At 48.4% G+C, this 24804-nt stretch overlaps 1 protein-coding gene across 17 annotated transcripts in view; it reads left to right on the top strand.

The window, feature by feature from the left end:
- ATXN2 (ataxin 2) overlaps window positions 1-24804 on the top strand; it is a 1509788-nt gene that overhangs the window by 497308 nt on the left and 987676 nt on the right. For all 17 annotated transcript variants that reach the window (XM_085634791.1, XM_085634789.1, XM_085634788.1 and 14 more), the window contains one exon: window positions 8067-8264. In XM_085634791.1, the coding sequence (XP_085490917.1) occupies window positions 8067-8264 (198 nt within the window). The remainder of the gene's footprint in view (window positions 1-8066; window positions 8265-24804) is intronic.

Here is a 24804-nt window from a genome sequence, read left to right as displayed (position 1 = left end):
GTGGTTGGTTAAAGGGGGGACGTGTTCTTCCCCTTTGTTTGCCTCTTCTTGCCTGCCTCAAGCTATTATTGCTAGAGCCACTGCTATTGGAAGAATCGTCATCTGTGCCATAGGAGTTGGTATCAGCTTGTCACCAGGTTGGTGAGTGAGGGCTTTATTTACTTATACATAATAGGTTATGTACAATGGGTATAGCCTGTAGAGGTCTACGTCTTTCTCAACAATATAAGTGTTTGTTTTGAACCTGTGGACCCATGCTCTTTTGATATACAGTGCTCTGTTTACATTACACTGACTTTGTTGTTTCCCAGCCTCTCCAAGGCATCCATAGAGTTAGTCTTGGGGGTTTCTGCTCGCGATTTGCCCTTACTCTTGGGGGCACCTCTTGCGCCAGAAGAACTTAATATCCTCAACAAAAATTGCTGGTTTGTTACGGACATGCCATTTTTACTTCTTTTTTCGCTTGTAGTGGTTTAACCCATTTCTCCCCGATTTGGGTAAGTGTTTTGCCCTTTGGGATCTGACACTGACCTAGCAAGCTGGGGGTACTTTTTAGTGGTTTATTCTCTCCTCATGTTAGTATTATTTCGCCTGGGCTACAGCTCACTGATTCCAGACGGGGGTGTTTTTTAAATTTTTAAACCAGGTGAGATTTTTACCAGATGGCTAACACAATGTTGGCCACCCATTTGGTGTGACTCAATCTCCTCATTTTCACCTCTCCTATTAAAAATGTCCATCCTCTGTGGTACTGTCGGAAAATAGTGTTCCAAGGCAGTGTCTTATATTTCTTGGTGAGTTTTTACCCCTAATCTGCTTACGCTATTGTGATGGGGCAATCCCATTCATCAATTCCTTTTCCCTGTTTTGCAATTCAACAAAGAAGACATGTACCTTGATTGTTACCTGCTTCAAGTAACACGGACCCCACACATAGGACCTACTTGATGAGTCCCTCCAGCGGGCAATTTAAACAAGTAATTGTGTTTAGAGACTCCGCCACGCCTTCTAATTCATACCTTTCCTACTTTAGACTTGGGACACCATGAAACTGACTTGTATCCGACCAATGTGGTGGAACCGTTCTGGAATATACTTGCTAACATTTATCATATGAATATCATCCATTGGGTAGCTCACTTCACATTATTCATTATAGATAAGCTATTGTAAGCCAACTGACTTGTTTTTCCTTCATAGATGCTTCCCAAGCTTCATCCTGATGACTGCATAAATATTCCTATAGGGTTGAAACAACACAATAATAGTATACTGTTTGTGATTTTGGAGCCTTTCACTTTGTCCGAGTGTGTATCAAACACCACTGCATCCTTTATTCAGTCACTATTCACGTACATATACTGTATAGCACTAGCTCACTTAATACTCACCTACCTCACTCTTACTGGTCCCTTGCTTCGTTTGGGAGCACCATTTCATCCTTATATGCCTTGAATAAGAAACCCTTATGAGTTTTTCTCTACTTGATAGCAGAGAAGTTCATCATTACTGCCACAGTTCCAAACCCCAGTTAAGGCATAAATGGCAGGTGGTCCAGAGTATTTGTGTTTTTTAAAATTCATATATATATATCTATATATGTATGTGTATATGTGTGTGTGTGTGTGTGTATATCTATATCTATATCTATCTATATATATATATATTCTGGAGGGTAAAACGTTTTTGGAAATGGTTTAGCCATTTACCCCATATTCTCTTTTTTTGTCCCTGGCAAACCCATTGTCTGTATAAGGCTTGTACAAATATGTTTCATAATGCTAATAAAGATTATCGGCTTGAAACCCTCACTGTAACCTAAAGTTCTTAAGCAGTGTCCTACAGTAGTTTGTCCTCACAGGCTTCTCAGCAATTGAGTTCTGAGTTTGAGTTGGCCGTGCACCACTAAGCATATGTTTTGTGGCCAACCTTGTTAGATCATGCTTGGTCTGACTTTGAGGGGTGAAGAATAGACTGCACATATCCTTTCTATTGGTGCCTGTGGATGGATCCTAGTGGAAATGGATAATAGACCTTTTCTTTCCATCCCATCATTGGTGGAATTGATCTTGGATCCTGGTCCCCCATGGTCATTGACCCCATTCCATGCGTGTTCTAATGGAGTATAAAACCAGGAAAATACCTGTTGCAATGGCTGTTGTCATCCTGAGCATGCTTAAATAGACAGAACATCTTTTTTACACCCTAAGTACCATTCCTCATTTGTACTTGTCCCCTCTTAGGCTTCGTTTTGGCCTCTACATGCCTCATAATCATTCTGTTGGTGAGGACACTGGGCTGTGTTTGTGTAGCAAGCTCAGTAGTCTGAGGTCATTGGGGCTTTGTATGTCCCTTTGGTTGGCAACCGGGATAGTACTAATGATATCCCACTCTGTACCTCACTCATTGTGCAACCTATATACCCCCAATAGCTCTTGCTTCTCCATCCAATAGAGGTGCATGCATTTGGGGGCCTGAGGTTTTATATGCCGTGGTGGGCTTAAAGTCTCATTCTGCCATTCTATAGGTCCCAGTTCTTGGACCCTCCAGCAGGTTTAGAGAACTCAATAAAAAATAGTGCATCCACAGACCAAGATGCAGCTTTAGCTCTTCTTGCCCTAGGTTCCAGACAGTTATCTGAAAATGCTTTTCTATCTGTCCTCAGGGTCCTAGTTTTCCTTGGATTCTCGCATTTTCGTTGACGATTCTGACATCTTTGCTATTTCTTTTATTGCTATCTTTTTTTGCTATCTTTTTTTGTCTATCTCATTAGCTGTACTAAATTGTTCCAGCCATGTGTGCATTGTTCTCCAAGTAAAGTTTTAATTGCTTCTTCTTCCAACCCTTCATCTATCTTTTTTTTCCTTATATATTCTGTTACCAGTTTCTTCCTAGACTTGTTATTCTGATGTCATTCGTGTTGGGTTGAGTGGGATTTGTTGTGCTTCATTTGTTTGCTTATTTAAGCCTTTGACGTGATCTGCAATCAAAGTGGTTATCTTAACTCACTGAACCAGTCCAGTGCTTCACTTGCTTGGTAACACTGCACTTATCAAACAAATCCTTCTGAAACTGATAACCATTTATGGCGAATGTGTCAGTCCTTCTTAGTGTTCTCAGTATTAATGATATACTAGCCAAAAGTGCTACATAACGCAGCATATCTGACTTTACCACAGCTTCCATGTTGCTGCGACCTGAAACTCAAGAGGGAGGGGAGTAGGCGCCCCATACTCCACTGGCATACATTATCTGATAGAGACTACTAGCCGCAGATTCCTTCACGTAGAATTATTCCAGGCATGAGACTGGATCTGGAAACTTTTTCTGCCACAGCATCCCTGCGCGCCGGGGGCGGGGCGACATCAATCGACTCTGACCAGGCGTCGTCCGCGTACGTGACGTCAGAGAGGTCACATAAGACCCGCCCCGGCGCGCCTACGTCAGGTTTTTCCTTTTCCGCGTGCAACACGGATCCAATCCTTGCTACGAGCCTGTTAGGGCCCCTTTTTCTTCCAATTCCTTTTGGTGGCACAGTTTGCGAATGCCTTCAGGCTTCAAAACTTGCACGTTTTGTGGGCGTCTTATGTCTGCAACGGAGCCTCACCTCATTTGTATGTGGTGTTTGGAGGAGGATCACGACACCACAGATTGTGTGGCGTGCCAACAGTTGAAGCCAAAGTCGCGGCGTGACCGCCGGATGAAACTTCTCTCGGCGCGTCTCTCTAGGTCGACGTCCTCCCCTTGGTCTGCTTCGGCGGACGGCTTCAGATACGGCCATGGACTTTGTCCTCGCCCTTCTCCGATGTCACGTGAGCGTCGCTCCCCGGTGGGTAAGTGTCGCAGTTTGTCCACGGGGGCTGGTTCCCAGCCTTCCGGGGGCGTGGACTCTCTGCGGGTGATGCGGCCCCGCGTGTCGTCCTATCCACCGTTTCCCGGTGTTGGGGCGTCGAGAGTCCAAATGGAGACATACGCGGCGGCTTTGCATGCCTCACTGACATCTCCTCCTCCTTCCCCTCCTGGGGCGTCGACGGACCCCTCGCCCTGTGCAGGGCCCTCCGCGGTGCAGCCGGTGGCCTCGACACCGACTGGTTCGGATCCAGACTTGGAGGATGTGGTGCTGTTGGGGTGAGGCTCCTCTGGGACACCTCCTTCAGGCCACGGCGTCTCTGCCTCGCTGCAAACTCCAGCGGGGGTCCCAGTTGTGTTGTGGGAGGTCGCCGGGGCTCTGGTCGCATCCCCGAGCCCCTCTCGGTCCTTTGACACGGAGCCGGCAGCAGCTGGACCGTGCGGAGGCACAGGGGTCAGTGAACCCCCCTTGTCCCGCTCTGGGTCGAGGCCGAGGGAGGACCCCTCGTCCCTCTCCTGTCCCCTCTCGTCCCGGAGGAGCTGCTTTCTCCACCGCGGGGCCCTACGGAGGCGGGTGCGGCCTTAGCTCACGCGGTGTCCACGGCTGTGTGCATTCTGCGCATGGGTGACCCGGTGGCTCACTTTCTGGTGGACCATCTATTGGAGGTCCTCCACCAGGGCTCTAGCGGGAGGGAAGTCTTACTTCCCTTTGAAGGTTCGCTCCTTTCTTCCTTGACGGGGGCTTGGAGGCGTCCTGCCTCAGGGGAGCCGGTGCCTCAGCATCTTCTGCACCGGCACCTCCCGGCGCCGCGTGACCCGGCGTGTCTTTCCCTCCACCCCTCAGCTGCCAGCCCCCTTTTGTGGACTGCTTTTCCCTCCTTGCCGCCACTGTTGACTCCGCCGTCTCGAGAGGCCCGCTGGCTGGGCTCTTGGGGGTGCAACATGTTCACCTCAAGCAGCGCGGCCCTGCGGGCCATTAACACCTTGTGTGTGCTGGCTAGGGCCTCCTCCTGTTTGTGGGACTCGACTGAGTATCTGGGATCTGTAACGTCCCATGAGTCTGGTCAGGTGGACTTACGGCATCTTGCATTGGATGGCCGGGAGCTTGCGGCGTTTATTCTCTGCTCCCCTCTGGACATCTCAGAGGTGCTGGGCCGGACCATGGCTTCCTCAGTCGCTCTCTGTCGCCATGCTTGGCTTCGGGACGGAGTATTCCCTGAGAATATTTGGGAGCGACTCATCATTCCAGCCTGTTGTTCCATGCCCCGGCCGACTCTGCCATCCAAAGGCTCTTGGCGGTGCTCCGTCCTCCTCCTCCTCCTCCGCCTTATCCTCCTCCGTCCCCTCCTCAGGTTGTTCTGGCTGTGGAGTGTTTTTTCTGGCCATTACGTCCTTTCTTGGAACTTTGGCATTGTTGGCTGCTGGACGGCCCTTGTGTTGATTGTGTGTGGGTTCTGCAGGAGTTGTTGCGTGGACTTGGCCCTGAGATTGGGCCTTCTGCTTTGCTTGGGATGCTTATCACACCTTCAGCGGGGGTGTTTTTTTCCCCGTGGCTCTTTTGTTTTTCCTCTGCTGTGGAAGTTCTTGCAAAGAGGGTTCCCATATCTTGGGTCTTAACGTACCCTATGTGGGGTAGTGGTAGCTGTTATATAGCTTGCACTCTGTTAGAGGGTTCTGGTCGCCTTCGGGTGCCTGTTCTCTACGGCGTTTAGGTAGGTTGCTTTTGCTTCATGAGGTCCTGTGTGCGGCCACTCGTAGTGGTGTGCCCGGGCATCTCCTCCTCCTCTCCCTGCTCCTGTCCTGAGGTCTGGAATGATCCTGTGTTCTCCCTTGGCAGGCGTCGCCTACTCGGCCTTCCTGGGGCCTCAGGCTGTTCTTCTTGCTTCTGGGGGCTTTGACTGCCAGCGCTGTTGTGGCTGGCAGGCTGCTCTCCATCTGTAGTGGGTTTGCATTCTTTTCCCTCGTTTCCTTGGGCCCTCTAGGCTTCTTCTTCTTCCGCTTTTCCTGTCTTGGCATTGGGTGGAAGCTATGTTGCCTTGTGGGGGAGTGGGGTGCTTCGGCCTCTCCGTCCTTGCCCTTGGTTCCTCTCCTATGAGTGTACGAGCCTCTTCAGCCTTCTTTCCCTCCTACATCCCCTTGGGGTTGGTGGGGTTCTGCTTGTGGGGGTTCCCTTGGCCTAGCAGGGGCGAGGTTCTACCTGGTCCACAGATCTGGTCCCCTGTGGGGCCCTCTGTTCTACATTGGCTGGTGGGGTCCTGTCGCAGACCCTCCTTCCCATGGGGTATGGCTAGGGTATCTATTCTACGTGAAGGAATCTGCGGCTAGTAGTCTCTATCAGATGTACGAGTTACTTACCTTCGGTAACGATGTATCTGGTAGAGACGATTCTAGCCGCAGATTCCTTCAAGGCCCGCCCTTCCTCCCCTATTCTGCGAGGACCCTTGGGTTGGTCTTCGTTACTCGCCTCCTGGTTGGGGCTGTGTCTCCTGTGAGTGCCTTCCTTGTTCTTGATGGTGGCTCCGTCTGGGGGCTTTGGTCCTTTGGAGGATGGGGTTCCGGTGCCTTGCTGCTCTGGCTACTCCCGGTTCGGGGGAGATTGCTTTCTATCCCTGTCCTCCCTCCCCTCCCTCCCTTCGCTATCCTCTGATTAAGGGTCATCTGGCCTTGTCTTGCCCTGCTCCCTTATGGGTGGTTGTCCTCTAGGTTGGGGTGACTTGGAGGTTTGTTGTCCCTGTCTGTCTTGGGACTGGTCCCATTCCTTGCTCAGGGTGGGGGTGGTGGGTTACTACGTGTGCCATGACCTTTTACGCATGTTCTTGGCCTCCGGGGCACAGGGATGGCAGGTTGTCTGTGTGCTGGCAGGGTGACTGCGCAGGTTTCTGCTTGTTCTTCTTCTTTCCCTGCCCTTGGGTTCTGCGGTGTTGGCACTACTCTGGTGGTGTTGTTAGTCACCGTTTCTTTCCAATTTTTCTGCTCTTCGCACACTGTTCCCATGCTTCCACAGTTTTTTATATGGTGGTTCCGCGTTGTGGTGCAGAAAAGTTCTCCGAAGAAAACTGACGTAGGCGCGCTGGGGCGGGTCTTGTGTGACCTCGCTGACTTCACGTATGCGGACGACGCCTGGGCGGAGTCGCTAGATGTCGCCCCGCCCTCAGTGCGCAGGGATGCTGTGGCAAAAAAAGTTTCCGGATCCAGTCTCACGCCTGGGATTATTCTAAACGTGAAGGAATCTGCGGCTAGAATCGTCTCTACCAGATACATCGTTACCGAAGGTAAGTAACTCGTACTACACTGCCCAGCTGCATGGTGCCCGGACAATGTCAGTTGGGTTATAATTAGGAGTAGGAGAATTGGGTTGCAGTTACCTATCTGATCTGCTCTTTGCTCAGACAAACTGTCACATTTCTGTGCCACTAGTTGTCCCCAGCTGACATTAACTGGTTCAGAAGCCCTCTGTTGGAATTGGTGCATAATTCTCTTGCACAACTTTGTACATAGGCTTTTAATTCCTTTGGCATTACTGCTTATGTTGGAGTAATGTCAGTCAATTGCATCCTTTATCTGTCATGTGTGTAGACAGTGGTCAACGGTTACAGCCAGTAGAAGAATATTCTGCAACCGCATGCTTTCTGTCCCCAGTTGATCTACTGACTTGTCTCGATGGCTCCTTTGAGCTACTGGCCGATATCTGTTGAAACCGAATTCAATTATTTTTATAAAACAAAAGCATTTTTAGGGGCAAAGGTCCTCAATTGATATAGATTTGTGTAATTCCATTGTTTTTTATTCAGAGAACTGGTTTCAAATAAAATGCACATGCAGATTTGTAAAGTGATAATTCTCATATGCTTCATGAGTGCCTACATTTGCAGAGATGTTCTAGTGTTAATGCAGTGAAGCTCTTCGAGGATGGAGAATGAGAGTTCCTAGTTAATAACCTTTCCTTATGTTTTTCCGCATTGGCTATTCTTGTTGCCTTGTATGCCTTGTTCATTCTTTGTTGAAAACGTTATTACTGGAGGTAATGCTAATGATGGAAGCACAACGTATTGAAAAGGGAAGATTATAGATATTAATTCTTATTTAGTTCATGATGAGAGAGGTCTGCCATCCTGTCAAATTGGGAGTTTAGCAATGGCCTATTTGTAATACTGACTGGCAACCTGTTTCTAATTTAAGATATTTATTTATATCATGTTTTTTATCATAACATTTAGCTCCAAGGTTATCCCCTAAAACGCACAGGCCACGTTCCCCACGACAGAGCAGTATTGGAAGTTCTCCCTCTGGAACTAATGTTTCTTCACCTCAAGCTGGTACCGTTACAACTGAGCCTGTGTCCTTGCCAGTCTCTGAGGCACCTCCCACGTCGGCAAGCCCAACATGCAACCGAGCAGTTACCCCAACTTGTGAAGGTATGTAGTTAAAATTTTTTTTACAAAAGTATTGGATTCATTGTTGTTGCCTTCTGCAGTATTTGCATAGTAAAGGCATTAATAACAAGCATGGATTTTCTGTCATTGATTTAGTTCTTTATTTGCAAAACAAAATATATGCGAAAATTAGTTATTTTCATTAACACATTCTTTCTGCTGTCACTATTCTTCTTTTTTTCCAGGTCCCTTTCTTTAATGCGGCTATGTCTGACATTTAGATGGCGTGAATAAACTGATTGATCAGGCTTTTTCGTCCGAATGAGATGTAGTCATGCATTTAGACCTGAATTTGGTTGTATATCTAATGCTAATATATCCAGATTAAGCATCATAATTGCAGGGTCAGGCATTTAAAGAGCAGATCATGGACATGTAGACACTGGCTGACCCAGCACGGTAACATAATCAGAATATTTTTAAATACCAAAAGAAGGCTTCTTCATCTCTTCGGTGTCTGCATCTTCCTTTTCAATCCATAACTTCTTTAACCTTTTTATCACTAAAATGGGAACACTTACGTTAACTGTGTTTTTAACTTGTTTTGTTTTTAAGAAAAACAGAAAATGTATTCCTAATAGTTGGATATCAAAACTTTTAATGTATATTTTCTCTCAAAATATGTTTACTTTTTCAGTTCTCTTCGGTTGTGCTTTACTTACTGCTGATGTTTGGCTGTTTACTTTGCATAACCTCTCGCTTGTGGGTTCCATTTCACAGGCACCTGTTCCTTTAATTAATTTCACAATGCCTCCATTGCCGTTTAAATGTGATGCCTCTCTACGACCACGATGTGGTGTTTTTTCATACAGTGTCTCATCTGAATTTTTCTCAGTGCCACATTCTATTTTCTGCTGCTCAACCGCTGCTTTTTGGTTACTTTCTTAAACTGATGGATAGCGTTTTCATTTTCTACTTAAAATAAACCTTGAAAAAAGTGAGTGACCAACTTAAAATTTATTTAATGGCCTTATCTGTTATTTTGTGCTGCCTTTGTTCTGTGCACCTAGTATCGTTAATCCAGGTAAACAATGCAGTTGAACAAACACTAAAGCCCTCTTTCATTTTGGAATTAAAAGCTTGATGAAGTACATCTGAACAGTTTTGTAATAGTTTGCATACACAAGTGGTCCCAATTTATTTTGCATTATTTGTGAACAACTGTGTAACATAAATGATTACGCTAGAATGCAAAGAGCATGTGTGCGTTAAAACATACATTAATTCAAGTCACTAATAAGGTCTTCAACTTGCTAAGCGCTGAGGGTTCAGAGTACCAAGCCCTTTGTCTAGGTTTTTACTAGAGACATTCACGTTTTACCTCAGCCCACCCACACCGTGGAATATTGAGTCTGTCCACTTCAGCCATTGGCTCTTTTGCATCTAGAATGGCATGTTCCCGTTGAATATGCACATTGAATTAAAAACAAGTGCGCTTCTGAAGTGAGCTTGTGGAGTATTACTTTACTCTCTCAATTCTTTGTTCTGTCCGTTCTTTATACGTTATTTTTTAGTTATCAATGTATGTGATTAAACTGTTTTCAAGCTGCAGCAATTCAAAGCCAATTGTTCTTTTGTTTGTGTCATGTCATATACTTTACTTTGATGTGGATTAGAACAGAGTTTTCATTCCTTTTGCAAGTAGACCGGCTTGATAGTAAGCATTGCGTACTGTTCTACTAAAGCATATGTGATGCTTGTATTTTTTTTCTTCATTTCAAATATTAATTGGACGCTTGTAGCTGTTAACTTTTGGTAGCCTATATATTTTAATTTTTTCATGTTTGTAGCTTATTTGTGCGATAAGAAATATAAAAGTGGGGGGCTTGGCCAGGCGGCGCAGCGTAATGGCCGCTTGATTGGCTCTCTCTCTCCCGATTTGTCTCCCCCGCGTCTATTCGCCGCACATATCCGGGATCCAAATACATTTCCGTAAACCGGAAGGGACGCAGACCAGACTCCAGTCATTCCTGCGCCGAACGGAGGCCGGAATCCAAAGATACAACCCCCGTCAAGAAGAGGCCTTCGCTTCCGCCAAAGCCGGGACCTAGAGTACTGGAAGACACGGCGTTGGTGGTGAGGAGGGGCAGCCGTGTCCCGACGTCAGACTTGGGCCTCGACAGGCGCACCCAGTAAAAACTCCCCGCAACGCGACGCCGCCCGGCGGATCCCTCCTGCATACCGGAGTGTATGCAGATCGTGAGGGGAGCAGCCCTAGGGGACCACACTGCCAAGCAAGCCTCGGGGTGCCTGGAAACTGTGGAGGAGGCTCGTGGCCACTCTTTCACTTTGTCATGGGGCAGGAGATCTTCCTGGAGCCGGTGTGGGGACGGGGCAATAGTGCCCTGGATCGTGATCTCGCCGGCCTATCTCCCTCGTCCCCTCCCGCCCCCCACTGCATATCATAACTTAACAACTGGAGGAGTAGTAACCCCCACTTCCCCCTCACAGCCTCCCCCGCAGGGGAACAACCTGGATCGATTGCTCAAGGCTCCCTTACGAGACTGAAAGCCTTGAGGTGGGCAGAACCTGGGCAAAATTTTCTGAGCCCCCCCCTCCACATTGAGCCCTTGTAGTCCCACCTCACTGGACTTCTGCAGGTCTGCCTGTAGTCAGTGGTATCTGGCACAGAGATTTCATGCTTGCGTACATCCCGAGACCACCAGATGAGAGGGCCAGAATCTGACGCCAAATGGCGACCTCGGAGAGGCCATGGGTTACTGGCCCCAAGGGCCACAAGACGGTCCAGTCGAACAAACTTGACCGCTACACAGTCCCCAAGGACTCGCCCCAGGACTCCCACTTGAAGAGTCCGACGATGGGCGACGCTGAAGGAGAGAGCCAGGAACTTACGCTTAAAGATGTCATGGAGGCCATCGCAGGAATTAGAACCTCATTAGAACATAAGATAGACACCCTTTCAATTGAAGTAAATCTTATTCGGGCTGATCTTATTAAGGCCACTTAGAAGATCAAGCAGGTCGAGCTCACCACGGCGAGCCTTGTGGAGGATGTAACACACCTTCAAGGGAATGTGCATGACCTGCAGGCTTTTCGTAAATTCACAGAGAATAAGCTGGATGATTACGAAGGTCGCCTCAGGAGAAACAACATCCGAATTCTGGGAGTACCTGAAAAAGCAGAGGGGCAAACTCCTGACCTCTTCGTAGAAGACCTCATACTGCAACACCTTCAGCCAAAAGGACTCCGCAAATTCTTCGTTGTGGAAAGAGCACACAGGGTGCCCGGAGGGCGGCCGCAACCGGGAGCTCCTCCACGTCCCATGCTCGCTAAGGTTTTAAACTTTAGAGACAGAGATGTAATCCTACAAAATGCCAGAATGACCTCCCCTCTCCGCTATGACAATGCTGAAATTACCTTTTTTCCGGACTTCACTCAGAGGGTGCAAAGGCAGAGCAGGTCTTTCGTAATGGTGAAGAAGCGGCTCAGAGATCGCGCTTTCAAATACGCAATGCTATTCCCGGCGAAATTAAGAGTAGAGGCAGGGGGTCGGACTTGGTTCTTTGAACAACCAGAGGCAGCGTCAGAGTGGCTTGACAACCAGATAGATCACGGCCCTGGACAGCACGACCGTGAAGACCACTCGGGAGTACGGCATGGACGCAGACATGGGCTTCGGATACCGAATGTCATGCCTTCACGAGGACTGGGACACTGTGGGTGTCATGCATATTTGTGATATTGCGGGGGTTCATCTCGGGAGTTGGGACCCTTTTCCGGATAATTGATCATCGTACAAGTAGGAAGTGATTTATTTGGATTCTATACAACTGTATTTGGGAGGAGGAGGTCAATGAGTGTGGGTATCGCACCCCAACTTCTTTTTCTTTTAGTTCAACAGTTGGGCAACAGGCTCTCTGCAAGTTTAAAATGGGCAGTTCAGCGTCCAAAGTGCAGGGAGGCAGGGTGGGGGGTAGTTGGGTAACGGGGTTGCATGGGGTTGGGGGTTGTGGTTTGATTAAGAAGTGGTTTTATTCATTGACAATGCAGGCCAAATTGACTGTTGCAGATACAAAACTTGTTATAGGCTATAATGTGTGCACTGTGGGACAGATGTTAAAATATTAAGTTGGAATGTTAATGGGCTTGGAGACAAGATAAAGCGTAGTGTGGTTCTCCAACACATTAAACGGCTCGCTCCTGATGTAGTAATGCTCCAAGAAACACACTTGGTTGGGAACTCATGCAAAGCAATGCACAGATATGGGTACACTATGGTAGCACATGCTGGCTTCACCTCCAGTTCACGAGGAGTTGGGATCATGATCAAGAAGTCGCTCCCCCTCATGATAACCTCTACTTGGATTGACGATCGGGGAAGATACATCGGAGTCACCGGGACGTGGGAGGGCTACTCCACCACACTCATGTCAATTTATGTTCCACCGGGACTGCAGGCCACGACATTCAAAGACCTAAGTGCTATAATACTGGCTGTACCGGATGGTTTGCTAGTGCTCGGAGGGGACTTCAACTCTGTAGTCTCCGGCACTCTAGATCGTCACCCCCCATCCCCCCTGGGTGCTGGGTCAGTCATCCAATTGGTTGTCAGAGTTCCTCGATGCCATGGGTCTGGTCGATGGATGGAGAACGTATAACCCAGACAAAATTCAACACACATTCTATTCTGGCGCCCATGCTAGTCTCTTCTGCATTGACTACATCGTAGTCCCTGGACCACAAATTGCCCATATCCATGAAATACGACACTTAGCTAGGGGAATCTCTGATCACTCCCCACTTTGGGTACATTTAGTCCTCAGCCGCATGTAAGTGGGGAGGATTGCCCCCATTAATCCATGGTGGTATCTCCGAGACCTTAAAATCCGTAAGGAACTTATCAAATCCATTGACGACTTTTTCCAAGAAAATGAGGGCACAGTGGACTTTCCTCAAATATTGTGGGAGGCCTTTAAAACAGTAATCCGAGGCCAAGCCCTGTCCCTTATCTCAGGGAAGAAAGAAGACGCACGCAAAGACATTTCAGACGCCGAAGCGGAGATTTATTGCCTAGAGCAAGACATGGAAACAAACACCACTCCCGAGACGATTCACACACTCCGGCTTAAACAGGATGACTATAGGGCATTGTTGACAGAAAAGGCTAAGAACATGGGGAGGGACAAGCAGGGTAGGCTATATGATTTGGGTGACAAGGCAAGGAAGCTAATAGCGTGGCTTGATAGGAAAGAGTGGGTGAATAGACTGGTCCCTGAACTTTGTGACGCCGAGGGGTCCCGTATGACAGACCCACAAGACATTGTTAATCATTTTGCTGACTACTTTCACACTGTCTACACCTCAGTAGCCCCATACAATGAAAGCGATTCTGCTGCACTCCTGAGAGATATCACTCTCCCCATACTCCCGGTAGCGAACCGTCAATACCTTGACAGTGCCCTGACAGTAGACAAAATATCTCTGGCAATACGCTCATTGCACTTGGGCAAGGCGTGAGTAACGGTATCCCTATCGAACGCCACAAATTAAGACCGGACAAGTTGGCTCCTTATCTAAAAGCGATGTTCAATGAAGAAGAGCGGGAACTGCTACCAATAGATCAGAGAATAGCCTCTATAATTACCATCCACAAAGAAGGTAAATCCTAAACTGAGTGTAGTTCATATCACCCAATTTTGCTCCTTAATGCGGAGCCCAAAATCCTAGTCAAACTGTTGGCTAATTGGTTAGCTAAAATTATAGGTGACTAATACACCCAGACCAATCCGGCTTTATGCCACACAGAAATACAGTACTGAATTTACGCAGGATCCATGGTGTCATAGGCAGAGCGTCCACTATTCTGCAACAGGTTGCAATAGTCTCCTTGGATGCCACCATGGCGTTCGATACCGTAGAATGGCCTTATCTCTTTGCAACGCTTGTTAAGTTTGGGTTTCGACCAGAATTTATCCAATAGGTACGTCTCCTGTATAATGCACCCATGGCGCAGGTTGTAGTCAATAACAAAAAATCTGCTACCTTTCAGCTTAGTCGGGGTACCCGTCAGGGGTGCCCCCTCTCCCCCTTATTATTTGCCTTGGCCCTGGAGCCTCTGACGGATTGGATCCAGAGGAATCCTGTGATCCGCAGTTTGCAGTGGTCCCCAGACTGGGAAGACCGTATCTCCCTTTATGCAGCCGATATTCTGTCGTACTTGACCTCCCCTAGAAGATACCTGATCGCAGTGCTTAATATTTTAGCAATTTTTGGCAGGTACTCCGGATTCAGTATAAACTGGCAAAAGTCCCTCCTCTATGTTCTAAGGGGCGATCCGCCCCATATGCCGCGTGCGTGCCCATTACAAATTGCAGAGGAGGGTTTTAAATACCTGGGAATCTACGTCTCCCTTGACCGTTTGCTCCGATATACACGCAATCTTGTCCCTCCGTTGCAGAGGCTCAAACACGACATATTGCACTGGAAGTCGCTCCCTCTCTCACTATTGGGTAAAGCAGCTCTTTTTAAAATGTCGTTACCCTGGTTTTTAGGTCTCGCCTACGCAGCGCGCAAGTGCTGCATAGGAGACCTTTAGCCGTCGTGCAGCTCTTTTTCAAAGCACATACTCGTACTTGTGGTGTGAACCTTGCGGGAGTGTGCAGCGGCGCGCCATAAGCACGACTATGTGCTTTGAAAAAGAGCAGGCTGCGCACGCACGCACCTTCGCCATGCTTTTTAAAAAAAAAATCCTTTTAGAGCACGCGCTTACCACTCCCGGGCTTGTTAGCTTATGCCACATAGCACAAACTTTCCCACGGAAATAGGAGTGCTTCGCCACAGTCACAGACTACTTGACACTTTTTATTTTTTAAACATGAAACGGGGAGCTGTGCCGGATTGATAGGATGCCGAGTCCAGGCCGGGTTCGGACCGTGCTTCCCATGTTACATGGGCGGCATTTGTAGTCACTAAGCCTTACGGCCTCCCCTGAAAGGTCTGCTTGTTTTGGGCTTGAGTTGCGCCAGAGCCATGGGTCAGGCTCGGGCCCGGCTCGAGCGTTCAATGACTCGCTCATCTCTATCTCTACCTCGCCTTTCTTATTCTTCCTCTCAGTTTACCTACATCACCTCCACCCTCATCCTCTCTCTCACTCTACATCACTCCTCTCTCTACCGCATCTCTTTTTTCCCCACAAAATATTTGTATGTCTCCTCTTTCTTTCTATCCTCTATGTACGTCTTTCCTCCCTGTGTATAGCACAGCCATGCCTCTGTATCGGGCTTCTTTTTAACTCTACCTCTCATCCTTTCTATTCCGGGTTGTTTCCTTTCTACCTCTAATGATCTCTCCTCTTGACTTTCACTATACATCGCCTCTCAGCTACCCGCTTCTCCCCACCCCTTCCCACCCACTCTCCTGTTCTCCAATACAAGGCACTTCAACACATCTGTCTTTTTATACTTCCTCTCTCTACCTTCTCTCGTTTTCTCAGCTCTTACTTCCTGTTTTTGACTACCTTCTTTCTCTCCACCTCCCGACCCTCTACCTCTCTCTACACTTTTTGTCTCTCCCTTCGAGTCACCCCTCTTTCTCGAACCTTTCCTCTGAGCCTTTCAGGCACCTCCCCTCCCCCCTCTCTCTTCCTCACCAGAGGCGGAGGGCACGGATGAGTGAGGTGTAGAGCGACGGAGAGCAGGCTTATAAACTCTTGTGCCCACAGCCAATCGGCTGCAATCGTGGCTTGGCGTCATGGGCATGGAATGTTTCATAAAGAAGGTTGCAATTATGACACATGCCACTGGCGCCCACAGCCTATAGCACATGTGGGGCTTGGGGAAGTTTTCCCGCTTCCCTTCTGACGCTAGTAAACCTGTTTTATGAACAAGGGACTTTTTCCACAATATTTAATGTGAGGTGGCCACCACCACCACATCCACCACCACCACGTCCACCATCACCACCACGTCCACGACCACCATGTCTACCACCACGTCCACCACGTCAACGACCACCATGTCTACTACCACCACCACATCCACCACCACGTCCACCATCACCACTACGTCCACCACCACCACGTCCACCACCACCACGTCCACCACCACCACGTCCACCACCACCACGTCAACCACCATGTCCCCCACCACCACATCCACCACGTCCACCACGTCCACCGCCATGTCCACCGCCGTGTCCACCGCCGTGTCCACCGCCGTGTCCACCACCATGTCCACCACCATGTCCACCACCACCACCACCACATTCACCACCACCACCACGTTCACCACCACCACCACGTTCACCACCACCACCACGTTCACCACCACCACCACGTTCACCACCACCACCACGTTCACCACCACCACCACGTTCACCACCACCACCACGTTCACCACCACCACCACGTTCACCACCACCACCACCACGTCCTCCTCCACCACCACCACGTCCTCCTCCACCACCACCACGTCCTCCTCCACCACCACCACGTTCACCACCACCACCACGTTCACCACCACCACCACGTTCACCACCACGTTCACCACCACCACGTTCACCACCACTACGTTCACCACCACTACGTTCACCACCACCACGTTCACCACCACCACGTTCACCACCACCACGTTCACCACCACCACGTTCACCACCACCACGTTCACCACCACCACGTCCTCCACCACCACGTCCTCCTCCACCACGTCCTCCTCCACCACCACGTCCACCGCCACCACGTCGTCCACCGCCACCACGTCGTCCACCGCCACCACGTCCTCCACCACCACCACCACGTCGTCCACCACCAGCGCCACCACGTCGTCCACCACCACCACGTCGTCCTCCACCACCGCGTCGTCCGCCACCGCGTCGTCCGCCACCACCACCGCGTCGTCCGCCACCACCACCGCGTCGTCCGCCACCACCACCGCGTCGTCCACCACCACCACCGCGTCGTCCACCACCACCACCGCGTCGTCCACCGCCACCACGTCCACCGCCACCACGTCCACCGCCACCACGTCCACCGCCACCACGTCCACCGCCACCCGTGATGGGTAAAGTGTCACTGGAGGGCAGGGGTAATAGGAGTGTAAACCCCGTCTGTACATGGAACATTTAAGTATGCATTGGGTGCGAGAAGACGGGAATAGGGTCTAGAACACCAGACCAAAGATACATTTTGAAGAGGGGCAATGTCACAGGGGCTCCTGTAAAAGGACTCGCAGCATCTCTACCTCACAGTGGCATACCTGCACAAGTCACCCACTCAAAACAAGCATTAGCATAAATAGGTCTCGCCTTTGGGACCTTATAAGTGTTTAGCCATGCAAAACTTGATGTTGTTGCACCAAGGTTATTGTGCTGGATAACTAAACACTTACAAGGTCCCAAAGGTGAGACCTATTGGCTATGCCGATGCTTGTTGTATGTGTTGCAAAACTCCCTTGACCCGGTCCCTAACGCCTATTTTAAAGAAATTGAGGGGCTACAGCGAGATCTCTTATGGGCAGGAAAATCGCGAATTGCGCTAAAAAAACTAACCCTCAATTGGAATCAGCCTGCCAGACATCAGAAAGTATTATTGGGCATCACACCTAGTGGCGTCAATCATGGTATCTATGGCAGACCAGATGACCCGGGCTATAACATGGACAGATGGCTCCTCCCTGGGGGGAACTATAACCGAGTTTTCTATTCAAAGCCGGGTAGATATCTTCTTACGGACCCTACAAAGCATTCAAGTGAGTTTTGGCACGCGGCCCATAGATCGTTGGGGTGGGGAAAGAAACTTACTTTAGCAACACCGTTGTGGGACTCCCAGGTGCTGGGTGACCTTTGGAAATCGAAGGGGTTCGACAGGTGGGATCTAATCGGAATCTCGTGGATTCAAGACCTTTGGGTAAAGGGGGAGGTTAAGTCGTTCGCTACACTTCAGAGCCAACATGAGCTAGCAGAATCGGAACTCTTTCGCTATACACAGGTGCGGCACGCACTACAATCACTTCTGCCAATGGTACTCTGCCCTCCGAACGCATCTCCCCTAGAGAACAGAATACTAGATGGACATCTACTGGAGAAAACCATGTCCCTTATCTACAAAAAGCTTATTAATAATATGGACAGGCCCATTCAAGCACTGCGGTAAAAATGGGTGAGTGACGGTATTGAAATGGACGATGAAGAATGGCAGGAAGCGGTATCCTTCCCTAAGATAGTTGCTATTCCAGTGCGCTTGCGTCTAATACAGCTTAAAATCATACATAGTCTATTGCATATGGAAGTCACTGAAGGGGTAGATTGCAGAAGGGGTTGCAATCAATTAGGCACATTCATCCACATCATTTGGGACTGCACTCATATCCAATCGTACTGGGGGAAACTACACAACGTACTTAGTGAGGTCCTGGGAATTTCACTCTGCCCGGAGGCGTGCCGTTGCCTCCTTAACATCTGGGAGCCTACTGATTTAAATAGCTTTCAAACCCAGTGGGCCACCCTAGGTCTTACAATAGCCAAAAGGAACATTGCCCAGCTCTGGGGAGCCGCAAATACTCCTACGATAGCTGACTGGAAAAAAGACCTTGACTGGTGCATGTTAAGAGAAAAAGCAGTCTATATCGCCCGCGGCTGCCCCCGCAAATGGTCCATAATTTGGGACCACTGGAACACCTATAGGGGGGATATCTGTAGCCCGCCCCGTGGAATTGTGATGCTGCCTCCACCCCATGACTTCCATTATATAGATGTATTTGTTGATGATCTCTGCTTGTTCTCTCTCTCTCAGCATACATGCCTAATCCTTCGTACTGTATGTAAATGTCAATGATTGTTAATAAAAAAGATTTATTAAAAAAAGAAATTTAATAATAGTATTGGCAAAACAGACTGCTTTGGTGGTAGCTGCAACCTTTTGGCTTTATCAGTGCTGGTCTGTTTTATCATGGTTTTTGTCAAATGTTACTGTTGTAGGAGCGGCCTCTGGCCCTCGTTAGAAGTGGAAAAAAATACATGAATTGGAATATAGCACAAATATTTTTTGGTCTCACAGGCACACCTGTGCCAAAGCAATCTTTGGCACTGAAGGGCACTATTTTGTGTCCTAACATGGATGTTCCTTGTGAAAGAGCAGAATGCAGTAATTCACAGTGAAGTAGGCCTGCAGCTGAAGTGAACAGGCCCATTGCCCCATGCTGTAGCAGGCGGAAGAAAAATGTGAATGGTGCAGCAGTAGACAAATGGTTGAAGAAGGCTAACTGAAATCCTCTATAAGTATATTGTGTGCGTGTGTGTATATGTATACAACTATGTTTCGAGTCGACCGCATGTGATGTCATCAGGCTCGTTCTGTGTTTACAATTGTCGTATCTACTCTTCGTTCTGAAGCGCCGTACATCCCTTGTTTGACTCTGACTTTTGGACGACCCTCTGGAGCTCCATCAGCACCTCAACGCCCAAGAATGTTCTGTCTGTGAAGAAAAGGACTCAGTTCGGTGCTGTCTGAAGTGTTAAGACAAGTATCCACGGGCTGACCTCCATCAGGTGTGCAACCTTTGTCTCCAGAACACGAGGAGTCCTCCTGTTCGGCTTGCCTCGCCATTGGGAACAAGAAGAGTCTCTGATACACCGAGCTCAACACATCACCTTGGCTTCTTTGGCGTACCAGCAGGCCAGTGACACTCTGGACCTCTTCGGGGAGCAAGATGTGAAAGGTGAGTTGCAGCCTGGGACTTCATCACTGAGGGCCAAGACTTGACCCTGGAGGAATGTTGGATGAGCCACTGCCTCTCCATCGTCCGGCATTGAAAACAACTGCAGTAAGTAATCTGCCACCTCCTGCCCCTTGATACCATTCCGAAGGTGAGCATCGTCCTCAAAGGGGTTGCATACTGAGCTCACAAGCTCTTCATTATGTTTTTGGTTCGCCACTGTCACGTGGCTATGGTCGGCACCAACACACAGATTCAGCCTTAGGCTTCAATGATCCCTTTGACTCTAGTGTCAAATACGCCCTCGAAGCCAGCTTCGTAGTGAAAGCATTGGACCCTAGAACCCTTATGACATGCCCTTAGGACACACCCTCACTGGGCGGCTACGACGTTGATCTCCTTGGGGTATGTCTCCTTGGGGTATACTGACCCTCATCCTCTACCCTGCTAAGCCATCCCCACTAGACGACACTACATCATATCATTAGTTTCTACAGAGGACAGCCACCTACCACTTGGTGGAAATGCATAAACAGCAGGAGTATGACAACTTCCTGGTGGGGACACTTTGCTCCACCCAACAATCCAGGTATGATCTGCCCATTCTCAAGGGGAAGTATGCTTCTGACATCTTCAAAAAGATCAAGTTATCTTCACTATGGTCGGAAAAAAAACCAGCCTCTACTTCCGACACTACATTAGGGACCAACTTCCATTCGAATCCCTAGTTTTACACACTGCCTGCAAGCGTGCTAACGTCCAGGTCATGGTTGATGCACCACCTCCTGACAGAGAAAGTTAAAAGACCTGTTTGGGAAACGAATCGCTGCCCAGTCTGCGATGCTTTGCCAGTTCCGTAGGTTTACTTTCCTGGTATGCCAGGACACACTGGGACAAAATGGAGGAGTTGCTTCAACACCTCCCATACCAGTACAAGAAAAGGAAGCAAGAGCTTGTAGAAGAGGGCAAGGTTATATCTTTAATATGTGGTGTGCCCTTGATAGGCCCCTTCGGATTAACTCAAGTGTCCTTCTTTGCCAACACCCCTGACTACATGTTTCTGGCTTTAAGCCGGAAGTACAGCAGCATGTGCTCTACCTGTCTTTTGATGGGGGGCAACTCTTAGACTGCAGGTTGACCAGATGCTGGAAAAAATCAAGAAGAACAGAGAGACTGGAGAAGCCATAAGGGCCCTACAGACACCCTCCACCCGTGGCTCCTTTTCGCCAATCAACAACAGCAGCAGACTCCTCCTTGGGGCCACTACAGGGGAGGGTACAAAGACAACAAAATAAAGGGGCTGCTCCTGCAAAGCATTGACTAATTAATTACTGTTGATATCCCCCCTCCCCCCTTCCCCACACTCAAAATACCGCGTAACACCTGTCTGGGTAAGACTACAAGGATTTCTGTCCTGCAGAATGTAGAACACTCCTGGCCTGGTTCTTAACATCATAGCCGAGGGCTATTGTCTAGAGCTTGCACAGACATCACCAAACATCTCCCTTAAACATACATTCTCTCTAGAATATCAGAGTCTGCTTCAAGCGGAAATGTACTCGATTCTCAGCAAGGTGGCCTTGGAGCCTATGCTGCCACAACACCAGGTCAAAGGGATATACTAAGTATGGGTCACTCAGGCCCATTCTTGACCTCAGGCCCCTCAACAAATGCATTCTGTCAGAACACTTTCACATGGTGAGACTCCAGGATGTCTGTCCACTACTATGGTAAGGCCACTTTATGACAAACTCAACCTGAAGGACACATGCTCCCACATCCCCATCCGGTTTCTCCGGTTCGTGGTAAGTAGTCTGCATTATCAATATAAAGTGCTTCCCTTCGGGGTAACCACAGCCCCTGAGGTAACCACAGCCCCTAGGTTATTCACAAAGTCTCTTGCCATGTTCGCTGCTCATCTCTGAATGAACAGTATCCACGTCTTCCCTTACTTAGACGACTGGCTGGTCAAGAATGCAAAGAAACAGAGGTGCCTAGACACAAGTCACTAGACATCTCTTACACAGCCTAGGCTTCGCCGTCAGTACCACAAAATCTTATCTCCTACCCCTTCAGACCTAACCCTTCCTACTCTACTCTGTCACAGGGAACATATATCCCAGTCTTGCAAGGGTCCAGGCTCTCCAAAAGCTGCTCCCTCTGTCAGCCACATCAGGGAACGGTAAGAAAGTTCATGCACCTCCGCGCCATGATGTCCTCCTGCATTGCTTTAGTCCCACAGACCAGGTTGCACGTGCGTCCATTGCAGCAGTGCCTAAAAGCACAGTGGTCGCAAGCGGGGGGTCAATGAGAGTATCTAATGTTGATCTGCGGCCTTACTCATCACTCTCTGCAGTGGTGGAATGCCAAAAACCTTTAGCAAAGCCAGCCCTTTCTAGACACTGTGCTGCAGATGACCATCACAATGGACCCCTCTCTCACTGGTTGGGGCACACATACAGTAGTTGACCATTCAAGGGATGTGGGCTTCTCATCAATAGGGTCTATACATCAACTACATGGAGTTGGTAGCCATCCATCTTCCCCTCAAAGTTTCCTTCCCTCGCTTCCAACACAATGTTGTCCTGTTCACACAGACAAAGCAACTGCCATGATCTACCTATAAAATAGGTTGGCACTCGCTCTCCGTAGTTTTCCGCACTAGCCCAGAATATTTGCCGGCGGGAGATCCTTGACAAGCTCATCTACTGATATAGTGCATGCCGGGTCTAAACAATTCAGCAGACATGCGCTGCAGGGTGCAAATCCTATTAGCAAGAGCTTCGTGGAGGGGCTCAAAAGGATTATTCCACCATGGGTGCAACCTGCCCACGTGTAGACCCTCAACATTGTTTTACCAAGGCTTATGGGCCCATCTTTCGAACCTCTCCACCCTTGTCCTTTACGGTTTTGTTCCTGGAAGGTAGCTTATCTTGTAGCCATCCTTTCCCTTAGACATGTATGTGAACATCAGGGTCTTACCCTGGAAGAGCCTTTTTTCCTAGTTCACAACGATAGGGTAGTCCTCAAGACAAATCCCAAGCATCTTCCTAAGGTGGTCTCTAGTGTTTACCTTAGTGAAACCATAAAGCTCTGAATGTTGTTGCAGCATTCAAGGTCAATAGCAGTTCAAGTTCTTCACACATTAGATGTTAAAAGAGCGCTCATGTATTACATTTTTTAATAAAGTTCATATAGCTCAAACATGGCCCGTAAGGGTATCAGCGCTTCAAATTAGGGGGCGTACGAGATAAGTAGGAGACAGGAGAAACAGTCACATGTATGAGAGAGGTGCAAACAAAAAAGATCAACAGGTTGATCAGCTTGACCTCTATAGGAAGTCAGCAATAAAGTGGTCATGGTCAACAAAAGAATAATAGTCCCGGATAAAATCAAGAAACAAACAGGAGTGATCTTAGGGCAAAAATTTGATCGTCAGGAGTGTTTTCACTTTTAGGAGGCGGTAGATGGAATCTTGCAGATTTGTGGAGGCAGAATTCCAAATTTTCGTGTCAATACCCGAGAAGGCTCTGTTGCATATTTTCCTTTAGTGGAAAATCTGTGGTTTTCAGCAGCAGGTAGCTGGTACTTCGCAATGGTCTGGATCCGCCCGATAGTTCTAGCTTTTGTGCCAAATACCTAGGGGTATTGAAATGTTAATCAGTCATCATTCAATTTTTGGTTGTATTCTTGCGTCATAAGGGAGCCAATTCGGGGATTTTAGAACAGAGGAGATGTGCTTATTTCTTTTTTCTGGTGACGAGTCTTGCAGCAGAGTTGAGAGGCCCCTAGAGGGGCCAAATTGTATCTAGGCAAGCCTGCGAGTGTAGCACTTCCGTAATCCAGCCTGCGCAAAACGAGAGCTTGGACCACAGTTTAACGTCGTCCTGGGAGAGAAAGTGTTTGTTTCCTTAAAATGCTCATATGATGATTTGTTCTTCTTTGGTGGCAGTACTAATGTAATTCTGCATGTTCAGGTACTTGTCTAGGGTAATTCCCAACGATCTTGCAGAGTCTATAAGGTGAGGAGAGCAGTTGAGGACCATTAGATTCTTCATCCATAGGTCGGTCTTGAGATTGTGGCTGGGTGGGGTAATGATGAGGAATTCCGATTTGGAAGCATTCACTTTGAGATGGTTGCAAGTAAACCAGTTCTGAGTATTTTGTAGAGTAGTGTTGAGGGACATGTCTTCTTCGGAGGAGATTTTCAGATACAATTGGGTGTCATCTGCATACATGTGATAATGAATGTTAGAAGATGTCAAGGCATCTGCTTGAGGTTCCAAGAATAAGTTGGAAGAGAATGGGTGAGAGAGCGGATCCTTGTGGGACCCCAAGGGTGACCGCGGTGGGCTTGGACAAGGTTTGATTGGCCTTGATTCTTTGGGTTCTGTTATGGAGGAATGAAGTAAACCAGTAAGGATGGCTCCTGATATCCCCAACCTCCTTTCAAGTAGTGTTAGTGGGCTGTCGTGTTTGACTGTATCGAACGCAGATGGTAAGTCAAGGAGGATACGAAGACACTATTCATTCTGGTCCAGCATTTTTAATACGTCAACCACTATGTGAGTGAGTGCAGATTGTGTTGTGACCTTGAAGGAAACTGGATTGGCATTGGTTAAGAAGTTGGAACTGATCTATGTGGTTGCAGAGTTGGATCTGGAGATATTTTTCAAGAAGCTTTGCCTGAGTGAGAATATTGGCAATTGGGTGGAAATTGTTGAGGTTTGAGCAATCTACCATTTCAAAGTGGGGTTACCTGTCCAACTTTTAGGCAGTCAGGGATAGTGCCTTGGCAGAGCGAAGCATTTACTATCTTGGTCCGTAAAGGGAGAATAGAGGACTTGACCTTC

The sequence above is a fragment of the Triturus cristatus genome, chromosome 11 (genome assembly GCF_964204655.1).
Source record: "Triturus cristatus chromosome 11, aTriCri1.1, whole genome shotgun sequence".
NCBI lineage: Eukaryota > Metazoa > Chordata > Amphibia > Caudata > Salamandridae > Triturus > Triturus cristatus.
The sequence above is the reverse complement of the archived record's forward strand: the minus strand, read 5'-3'. Positions and strand labels throughout refer to the sequence as shown.